Source organism: Chinchilla lanigera, unplaced genomic scaffold (assembly GCF_000276665.1).
Source record: "Chinchilla lanigera isolate Chin_1 unplaced genomic scaffold, ChiLan1.0 scaffold00068, whole genome shotgun sequence".
Classification (NCBI taxonomy): domain Eukaryota; kingdom Metazoa; phylum Chordata; class Mammalia; order Rodentia; family Chinchillidae; genus Chinchilla; species Chinchilla lanigera.
The window spans coordinates 6,208,227-6,219,552 of NW_004955469.1; the positions used below are offsets into that span (position 1 = coordinate 6,208,227).

The 11,326-nt window shown below is 40.8% G+C and overlaps 1 protein-coding gene across 1 annotated transcript in view; it reads left to right on the forward strand.

Moving 5' to 3' along the window:
- The window catches only part of Ubxn2a (UBX domain protein 2A), a 41,045-nt gene extending 34,703 nt beyond the window's left edge, over window positions 1–6,342 (forward strand). The window contains exons 6-8 of the mRNA XM_005400368.2: window positions 906–1,043; window positions 2,100–2,258; window positions 4,804–6,342. Coding sequence (XP_005400425.1) covers window positions 906–1,043; window positions 2,100–2,258; window positions 4,804–4,996 — 490 coding nt within the window. The 3' untranslated portion in view covers window positions 4,997–6,342. The remainder of the gene's footprint in view (window positions 1–905; window positions 1,044–2,099; window positions 2,259–4,803) is intronic.
- Window positions 6,343–11,326: the final 4,984 nt, after the last annotated feature.

Sequence of the window (11,326 nt, forward strand, 5' to 3'; positions counted from 1 at the left end):
GAGACAGAGTCTTTGTTAGGAAGATAATGTGAAAACATTTTTTTAAAATTCTTGTATGTTTGTTATTTTACTGTTGTCACTTCCAACGTCTGTATTTTCATTTAAAAACTAAAATGAGAGCTTGGTTTTCCTAGCACATTTTTAGTTCGCACCTACAAAAATAATCAAATTGAGGCTGGGCATGGTGGTGCATTCCTGTAATCCGAGCACTTTCAATGCCAAGGCAGGAAGATGACTGCAAATTGTATGCCAGCGCAGGCTACATAGTGAGTTCAAGGCCAGCCTGAAATATATAGCCACACCCTGTCTGAACCCCACACACACACAAAAAGATCACATTGTTTAAATTCAGCAGCATATAGTCCTCTAATACTCTTAATGATTTGGGTCCTTTTTTTTTTTTTTTTTTTGTCTTTTTTGAGACAAGGTCTCAGTATGCAGTTCAGACTGGCCTTGAGCTCACTTTGTAGTTGGGTACTATTTTAGATACTCCTACATTTCATGAATTTATGATCTTAAAAATGATATTTTATCTTCAGATTTTTTTTGTCTTTTTTTTTTTTTTTGTCTTTTTGAGACAGGGTCTCATAATGCAGTTCAGGCTGGCCTTGAGCTCACTTTGTAGCCCAGGCCGGTCTCAAACTCGCAACAATCCTCCTACCTCAGCCTCCCGAGTGCTGGGATTACAGGCATGCGCCACCATGCTCGGCTTCTTCAGATTTTTTTGTATTATTTATATTATTTTTAATTACATTTAGTTATTTCACTAAAGAGAATATTATATGCCTTATTTGTTTATATTATATTTGCACATATTTTCCAATTCTTTTTGCATGCTAAATATCTTTTTAAGATAGAGAACAAAATACTGAGAGCTTTATCATCTTGTTTCTCTTCCTTCCAAGGGAATTACCTTCAGAATTACAGGGAATTTTTGATAAAGAGGAGGTAGATGTTAAAGTTGAAGATAAGAAAAATGAAGTATGTGTGTCCACAAAGCCTGCATTCCAACCCTTCTCAGGGCAGGGGCACAGGCTGGGAAGGTAAGTATGTCCCTCACCTGTGCTCTTCATAAGCAGAGATGTGACTGATATTTCAACTATTGTTATTTCTTTTTTTTAAACTTTTGTTTTTGTTTTTTTGAGACAGGGTCTCTTTGTGTAGCCCAGGCTGGCTTTGAACTTGCAGATCTTCCTGCCTCAACTTCCTGAGTGCTGGGATAATAAGCGTGTGCCACCACACTCAGCCAGCGCAAATAAGATTTTTTAATGTTAGTTTTTATGAGGATTCTTAAGTCATATTTACCTTTGTGTGTATTAATATATGCCACCAATAATCATGGAATTTTTTTTTTTTAATCAGACAGAAAGGCCTGGCCTATCAATATCAAAGTCTTATATTGGTTTCTTGAGACGCGGTCTCACTATGTAGTTCAGGTTGCTGTTGCATTTACTGTGTAGCCCAGGCTGGCCTCACACTGGTGATCCTCCTACCTCGGCCTCCTGAGTGCTGGGATTACAGCCGTGTACCACTATCGCAGCTCAAAACCTTTATTTTCATGTTTTTCCATCTTCATACCTAACAGTGCCTTATGACAGAATATGGGGATATGGGATCACTTTGCTTTTTATGAATCTCATATTTTAGTTGTCAAAGTTGGCAAGGTTCATACATATTCATCCATGTATACAAAAATATTGGCATGTGTCTTTCAAAATATTTGGTTCCCTTTCTTTATAACCCAACAGCTAATCATTATATAGAGAGCTTGTAATTTCTTTTGGAAATTTTCCTTGGGCATTAAGTAAAGCTAAAAGTGTGCAGATCTTTCAACCATTATAAAATTATTCCATAAAGCACTATTCAAATAATACTAGAAACAGTTTATTTACTCTCTTAAGTTTACAAGTTAGTTGAATATGCATAATTTTGTTAGATACTTAGAACCATTATATATTATGGACATAACAAATATTTTTGTGTTATTATTGAGGAAATAGTTGTGATGTACAAAAATCTTCTTAAAAGCTATATTTAGTATAAAATTTTTACAATAATGGTAAAAAAATGTGTCTGACTTTATTGTCTGGATTTCCTAGTGCCACCCCCAAAATTGTTTCCAAAACAAAGACTGTTGAAGTTGAAAGTAAAAATAATTTGTCTGCTGTTTCACTGAATAACTTGGAGCCCATCACTAATATACAGATATGGCTAGCCAACGGGAAAAGAATCATCCAGAAATTTAATGTTTCTCATAGGTAAGTCCTCTGTTTCAGTATTTTCTGATACTTTCCAAGTTTAAATATTGTTTCTTTTAAGTTTATTCAGTAGTAGTTCTTAAGAATGAATGAGGGCCGGGGATATAGCTTAGCAGCGCAAGTGCTTGCCTGGTAAGCGCAAGGTCCTGAGTTTGATTCTTGGTACCAAAAAAAAAAAAAAAGGAAAGAAGGAATGAAGGAGCTGGGGATGGTGGCATACACCTGTAGTCCCAGCACTTAGGAGGCTGAAGCAGGAGGATTATCATGAATTCAAGGCCAGTCTGAACTACATAGCCAGACTCTGTCTCAAAAAAAATCAAACCAAACAAAAAGCAGATGTTTTTTCTGTCTTTTTGTGACAAGGTCTCATATATAGTTGAAACTGGCCTTCAACACACTATGTAGCCCAGACTGGCCTCGAACTTGCAGCAATCCTCCTGCCTCAGTCTCCTGAGTGCTGGGATTACAAGTGTGTGCCACCATGCCCAGCCAAAACAAAGCAGACTTTTATGAGAGATAAAACGCTAAATATATATCAATCTAATAATACTGGATATTTCTGAGTAGTAGAGCTAAGTACTTCAATTTTTTCAATGGCTGTCTTGTTTGTATTGTTTTAGTGCATTTAACAGAGAAATCAACACAATATTTTTTTGTTGTTTTTGACATAGGGTCTTTCCAGATATGGTAGTGTACGCCTGTAGTACCAGCTCTCAGGAGGCTGAGGCAAGAGGGCCCCTGTGAGCTCCAGGCCAGCCTGAGCTACATAGTAAGTTCAAGGCCAGCCTGAACTACATGGTTAGACCCTGTCTCAAAAAAATATGAAAGATGGGGCTGGGGATTTAGCTCAGCGGCAAAACACCTGCCTGGCAAACGCAAGATCATGAGTTCGATTCCTAGTACCGGAAGAAAAACAAACAAACAAAAAAAATATGAAAGATGTCTGAGCTCAGAATATCCTCCTGCCTCACCTTCCTAAAGTAGCTAGTTCAGGCTGACCTTGAACTATGTAGCACAGGCTGGCTTCAGACTCACAGCAATCCTCCTGCCTCAGCTTCTGGAGTGCTGGGGCATGCACCACTTGCCCAGCTAGTAGAGAACACTTTCAAAAGAGATTTTGTATCAGGCTGGGAGGATACCTCAGTAGTAGAGTACTTGTCTAGCATGTGCAAGGCCTTAGATTTGATCCGCAGCATTGCAAGAAAGGAAGAAAACAGGAATTTCACATCACCAGCATATAGGATGGGGGCCGCTGCATGGAGAAGTCAAGTATGTTGATGACTGAAATAAAAACAACTCAGCAGGTCAGAGTATGACCAATGCGCAAGTGTTAAAGAGTAATCAGCTTATATTTTCCATTTCATGGGAGTGCATGCGCAATTTGATGTTTGTGAAATTAAGTCTAAAAATGTTTTGTTCTCTCAAAAAATACAACATAGAAATTCTAAGTGTTAAGAGAATATATTGTCATAGTGTAGATTTTGCGGGGGGAGTTGCAGGGGTTCTTTTTTTTTTTTTTTTTTCTGGTTTTTGAGACTGGGTCTTGTTCTGTAGTCCAAGTCAGCCTTACTAGCCCTGGTTGGTCTCAAACTTGCAGCGATCCTCCTGCCTCAGCCTCCCAAGTACTGGGATTACAGGCATGCACCACCACACCTGACTAGAGTTTTCAAAATTTTAGTAATACATAAAATAATGATGTGTTTTAAAATTAATGGCAGCCTAATTTTGCTGTCTCTCTTTAAATACATTAAACATGAAAGCAAGCATGATGTTGAGCTGCATTCAGGATTGCAGTGATCATATTAACTCTAGTGATAACCACTGTGTTCCTTATACTAACTGAAATTCTGCCTGCACTGTATTAAAAATTTTCCTACTTGGAGATGAAGCACAGCATAACCTGCTGTTTAACAAATACACCCTGTTCTGTGTAGGATCGTGAGTTGGACCATTTATGTTCTGTTCAGAGATAGATACGTAAATGTTCTATTATAGCAAATCTCAAATTGGGCATGGTGGCTCACACCTGTAATCCCAGCACTCAGGGACACTGAGTCAGGAGGATTACAAGTTCCAGCCCAACCTGAGCACCACAGCAATTTAACAAGACCTTGTTTCAAAAATCAGAAAAATAAAAAAGACAGTAGAAATTTATCTCAGTCAGTCGAAAGGCCCTGGGTTCAATCCGCAATAAGCCCCTCCTCCGTAGGAGGGGTGGCCCAAATGACCAGTTAAGCCATGTGTGGTGGCACATGCCTGTGCTCCCAGCACTCAGGAGACTGAGGCAGAGGGATCGCTGGGAGCTGGGAGTTCAAGGCCAGCCTGGGCTACCGTAACAAGACCATGTCTCAAAAAAAAAAAAAAGAAAAAGAAACAAATGCTGGTTTAGACCATATAACCTTACTGCTTTGTGTTTTAACATATTCAGATACTTTTACAGGTTGTATATGTGCTGCTGAAGCCAGCACTACTTCACAAGTTTTTATCTTAAATTAGCTCATTCAAATTTCACAAAATTATGTGAGAAGTTTATGCTGTTTTGCAGGGTAAGTCACATCAAAGATTTCATTGAGAAACACCACGGGTCTCAGAGAGCCCCGCCCTTCTCCCTGGCAACAGCACTGCCTTTCCTCAGATCGCTGGATGAGACGCTCACTCTGGAAGAAGCGGATTTGCGGAATGCAGTCATCATTCAGAGACTCAGAATCACCGCCGAGCCTTTTAGAGAACATTCGTAGTGTTGGTTCTGAGAGACTGGAAGCTGCATAAGCTTGGTGGTTGGGAGTGGACGTGCAGGAGTGGGAGAAAAGAGGAGTCAGGTTTGCTGGACTTTGGACCTAGTGATACTTAATTCTTTGCTGATGAGGGGACTTTTAATAATTACAACTTAGGAAAGTCATGGATGACTGGAAGGTATATTTGTCACTTTTTTCCAAACGGCTACTCAGAAAGAAAAATACACGTATTTTCAAAATATCAATTAATCAACATAAAATAAATAACTACCTTTTGGAATCTTAATATGGGTCAAGCATGGTGGTGCAAGCCTGCAATCCCAGCACGCAAAATGCTGAGGCAGGAGGATCACTGAGTTCAAGGCCAGCCTTGGCTACAGAGTGAGTTCAGGGATAGCCACATGGTGACATCCTGTCTCAAATAAGAGATGGTATAACTTAACAAAAATGTTCACAGCATTAGTAACTCAAATATTTCCAAACAATTGATATTTATCTAAACGTTAGCTATCTCAGAATTATTAAATAGTAACACATTAAAAATTATTCATTGCAGGTTAAAAGCATCAATGTAATTATCCTGTACCACAGATATAATCAGAAGTCTGGCGTGAGTTGGGTATGGTGGTGCATGCCTGTATTGTGAGTTCAAGGCCAGCCTGGGCTACATAGCAAGGCCCTATCTTAAAACAAGACAAAAAAAACTCTAGGATGACCTGTTTTTACCTTAGCACTGTCCAAACCTCAAAGCATTCTCAGTTTTCACTTGTGCTGGGAAGATATATTCAAATATTTATTAGCACCAGTTTATAAGCTGTATTTGCACATAGGAGTAAAATTGTGCAGTTTAGGAGAATGTCAGTATTAATCTGCCTACTTATCTTTTTATACTTTCTAAAAAAAATCCTCTCCAAGAACCCCAATTCATTGTTTCCCTCAGCACCTGAAAATTGGGGATTTAATTTAGCTAACGTTTGGGATTAGCCATTCATTGCTACCATTCACTTAGAATATGAGAGTTCCCGTTTGTGTTCACTAACGGATTATACGTCCTGGTGTAACCAAGGAAAGTTTGCTTTGTATATTAGACTTTTAACAAAACCAGTCTGACTTCAGTCTTTCACTTAGACTAAATCTCCCAGCACTTGGGAAGCTGAGGCAGGAAGGTCACTGTGAGTTTGACACCAGCCTACACAGATGTCAGGGCCAGCCTAAACTTCATAGTGAGACCCTTTCTCAAAAAAAAAAAAAAAAACAGGAAAAAAGAACTTGGACATAAGCTTGAGCTATCTTGCAAATGATCTCTTCAATCAGATTAAAAATAAAGTATACACTGAGTCTGCCAAGGATTACGTGGCATAAAAAACAGTGATGTTCATAGTGTGTTGGATGGATGTTGGAGAAGTTTTGGCCTCAAAACTTTTCAGCGGGTAATGTATAAATGTTATATGCAAAATTCAAAGTTCTAAACTATGTATTTGCTTAAGAATAGTAACTTCGAAGTCAGGCATGGTGCCCTGTGTCTGTAGTCCTAGCTACCGAGGGAAGCTGAGGTAAGAGGATCACTTGAACCTAGAAATTCAGGGCCAGCTTGGGCAACACAGCAAGACCCTGTCTCTTAATAATACAGTGGCACCTTGGTTCATAAACTTAGTTCTCCATGATTCTGGTCACAAACCAAACTGGGTAAGAACCAAATCAAATTTCCCTGTAAGGTCAACATTGAACCTAGCCGTTGAATTTGATTTGGTTCTCATCCAACTCCATTTGCAAACAGAATTGTGGGAAGAATCAAGTTTTTGAATTGAGGTATCACTGTACTTCCAAAACAAGGAGATCCAGTAGGAAAAATAGCATTGCAGTTCGTTTTCCGCAGATGTCTTCAGAGTACAACTGGGGTTTTATCTGCTTCTGTATTCAATGCGTGGCAGTGTCACATGTAACATAGCCCCTGGAAGACATCATTACACTACATTCAAGAGAGAATGAAAAGGAAACCTGTTAACCCTTATTATCCCTCCTGAAAGGGTTTTGGCCTCCCAGATCCCTGCCTGGGTCTCAGGCCCTGCAGTGATTCTTGGGGTCCCAGCCCATAAAGCGGGGAATGCTTCACAGTGATGCGGAAGCCAAGTATGAGAATCACTTGGCAGACTTCAAGGATACCTCTTCCACCACCTGCCCCCAATGTTCTGATCCACGTATCTGGAATGGGTCCCAGAACACTGCATTTGAAACACTGAGTGATTCTCAGGGATGTGTGGAAGGACCATCACCCCTTGGGAGAGCCTGCCTTGAGCTGCCACCCCCAGAGAGAAAGCCCATGTGCCTGTCCTGCTCACTGGAAGACGCCACTGAAGTGGCACTGCTACCTCTTAAGTCTTCGCCTTGTCCCCGCAATTTCCCTTAGGCTGTCCCCCCTTACCCTGCACTGACCCTGCCGTAACCTGCACTTTGTGCATAGCACAGATAATACAGGAGTGTGATATTTGAGTGAAGTTTTTACTGCAGGCTCAGGAATCACGAAAGGGGACTCTGTATATAAGTAGGTGACCCGCCCCCTGCCCCAGCTGCTTTAAGGGTACTTCCTTTGCTCGCTCCCAGCCATTTCGATGGCAGATTGGGAAGAGAGGGAGGACAGAGTGAGCCTTTCCCTTCTGTCCTTTACCTAGGCAATGACGTACCAGACATCAGAGAAAATACTTACTGTCAGTTACATCTGCATAGTGTCAGAGCCCTCTAATGAAGCAGAAATAATGACGTTCTTTAAAAATGAATGATAAAATTAATGAACTTCGTTCAGATGCAGAAAATAGCTTATGATGATTTGTTGGTATATAGTCAGGAATCTATGAAAATGTTCCATCTACACCTATCTTGAAGCATTTTTATTTGCATAGTCAGTATATCGTTTTCCCTGTATTTCTCTAATGGGCCTCTCTTAGGAATGTTTCTGATATACTGACAGAAAAGCCTCTTTTGTTGCTAGGTATGGTGGTGCAAGTCTATAATCCCAGCACTCAGGAGGGTGAGGCAGGAGGATTACTGTGAGCTTGAGGCCAGCCTGGGCTGCATAGTAATATCCTGTCTCAAGAAGATAAACAAAAACCTCCTTTGCAGACTTTTCCAGTTCCCAGTGAGGGGATCCCACAGAGAAAGGCCTGTCATCAGCAATAACCTTCATCTTTTTAACTGTGAAACTTTCGTTATTGTGAATAATCTCAAAGATTTGCTAAAAGGATAATCATCTGATAAAAGCTGTTTACTTGAGGCTGAGTGTGGTGGTATACTAGTAATCCCAGCCCTCAGGAGGCTGAGGCAGGAGGATCACCAGTGAGTTCCAGGCCAGCCTGGGCTACATAGCAAGACTGTCTCAAAAAAAAAAAAAAAAAAGCTATTTAGTTGAAAGTTTAAACACAGAAAGTTGTTAATTAGACATATAGATTATGCAATACATGTTGACTCTAGCAAACATGAACTGAATTTTCCAAGGGAAAGAAAACTTGAAAATAAGCAAACATTTTGAGTGTGGAATACAATTTGTCCTAAGCAGTTGCCTCAAAACTGTCATCGTTCAAGTAGTTAGGGCAGATGTAGAAAAGTACATTTCTAATTTTACAAATTCTAATTTACTGGTTAAAGTACTATGGGTTGTCCAGGTTAAACATAATCTTGCATATTTTTCTCATTCAGTATACTTTCAGTGTTTCAGTGTATTGACAATGTGGTATAATATATCCATTTATTTCAGTGCCTTATTTTGAATGCAATGTTTTGCTAATGGTTGAAGAACTGCTCTCTTAAGGATGAAATACTTTTCATTAAAAGGACCTGTGAAATAATTTACACTTATGACCTAGTTACTTGCGGATGTATTTGTAGTTTTTATTTGGCTTAGTGTGAGAATCAACAAATGTTTACTAGGTGCTGTTGTTGTAATCAGCATTGCTGTCGTTTAATACTCAGAAACGTAAGACTGTGAGATTCTTAGTGCCAGGTTCTATGATTATGTTTGTATTTTAAATCATCCTTTGTGTCCTGAGTTGAACCAGTATGAAGACTTGTCAGTAAGGTTTACTCCTTTGTTCTTCTTCCAATATGCAAACCATTTATGTAAAAAAAAAACGTTCGTCACACTAAATCCTCAAATAGAAATGGCTTATTTGGTACACTAGTTCTTTGTTGTTTTAAAAAAATCATGGCCAAGTGTGGTGGTACACGCCTGTAATCCCAGCATTTGGGAGGCTGAGGTAGGAGGGTCGTTGTGAGTTCTAGACCAGCCTGGGCTACAAAGTGAGCTCAAAAAGGCCTGAACCGCAAAGCGAGAACCTGCCTCAAAAAGACAAAAAATAAATAAAAAAAATAAATCATAATAAAAATTCATGCAATGCAGATATGCTGACATGCTCTTTAAACCAGTGGCCCCATGCAGAGACAGCCAGGCGGCATGTCCATGCCGCCTTTGCAGAGGCCGTGTGGTGCATGCCGTCATTGGGATTTCGAGGGTCTTCCCAAAGACTCGATCCTGAGCCTGCAGGGCCAGCAGGAAGCCATAGCAGCATAAGTGTCGGGGCCTGGTGGTGAGAAGTGCGGTCACTGGGGCTGGGCCTCTAAGGGATGGGTATTGGAAAGCCGGGCGTGGCGGCGGGCCTGGAATCCCAGCACTCAGGAGGCTGAGCCAGAAAGAACACCATCTGTTGGAGGCCACTGGACTACATAGTAAGACTGAGTGTCAAAAAAAACTATAAATAAAGAGCCAGGCATGGTGGCGCACACCTGTAATCCCAGCACTCAGGAGGCTGAGGCAGGAGGATTGTTGCGAGTTCAAGGCCAGCCTGGGCTACAAAGTGAGCTCAAGGCCAGCCTGAACTGCATACTGAGACCCTCTCAAAAAGACAAAAATGTAAATGAAGGGTACTGCCACCCTCTGCCCCTTCTGTCTTTTTGCTTCCTGGCCTCTTCCCACAGTGATCACTGTCTGTCTCATGCAGGCCTAAAAGCAACACCTGCAAAGTTGTGAGCCGAGGTAAACTTTATCTTTGTCAGCTGACCTCTCCTTGGATCCTTTTTTACAGTGACAGAAGGCTACCATGTCTGTAGTTCTCAGTAAAAGCCAGGTGACTCCATTATTTTAATCCTGCTGTTTTATCTCACTGAAATCTAATTTATCTTTTTTATTGAAAACTGGGGACATAACTCAGTGGCACAGTGTCTTGCTTAGCAAGTGCAAGGTCCTGAGTTCAATTCCTGGTACCAAAAACAAAAAGCCACATTAGAGAAACAGACCATCACTTTAGGGTAATAGCTTTTAAAGAAAAATGCTTTTGTGTTCCTCCATCAGACTCACTGTTCTTCTGCAGTCTCAGCACAGTTAGACGTGAGGTGCGCTGCAGAGCGCACTGAGACCCAGCATGAAGGAGACCGGAGCAGGAGCATCACAGGGAGCCCCACCCAGCAATACAGTGAGACCCTGTGCCCAAAAAAGAAAAAGATCGCTGTATGATCTTTTTAGAAGTGTTGGCCAGGATTATAGCTCAGCAGCACAGTGCCTGCCTGGCAAGCACAAGGTCAGGAGTTTGATTCCTGGTACCTGCCCCCCCCCAAAAAGTGTTAATGGTTTTTAGCATAGTATATTTACAGGGTCACATAGCCATCACCACATAATTTAAGCAAATTTTCATCCCCTGTAACTTCCCTGCACCTACTGGTAACCACACCCCGTCCCAAGGTATAGGCAAGAAAACTGTTCTGTCTGTATAACTGCTGGTTGTAGACATTGCAGTGGATGTCGTGAGTGGATGTTTTCAACTAGTGTGTTTCCAGGGCTCATCATTCTTTCTATTTCCCAGTAATAGTCCATTGCATGGCCATAGTGCATTTTCTGTATCCATTCATAACCCAGTGATCATTTGGGTTATTTCTACTTTCTAGCACACATACACACACACACACATATACATATAGATAAAGTCTGCTAGTAAACATTCCTGTTCAAGATTGTATACAGGAGTGGAAGATGGCTTGTTGGACCATATGGTAACTCTGACGTTTTGAGGAACTGCTGAACTTCCAAAGGCTTGCAGTAGTTCTGCTCGCACCAGCAGTGTGGAATTGTGCTTTCTCCACATCTTCCCCAGCACCTGTTAGAGCTGCACTCTTTTTTCAATTACAGCAGCCCTTGTGGACATGAAGAGGCATCTCCTAGTTTTGATTTTACTTCCCTAATGGCATGAGCGTATTTCTGTGCTTATTGCACATCTGTACTGTATCTCCAGAAGAATGTCTATTCCTTGGCCCTTTTTTTAGTGTTTATTAGTTTATTTACATATTTCAATA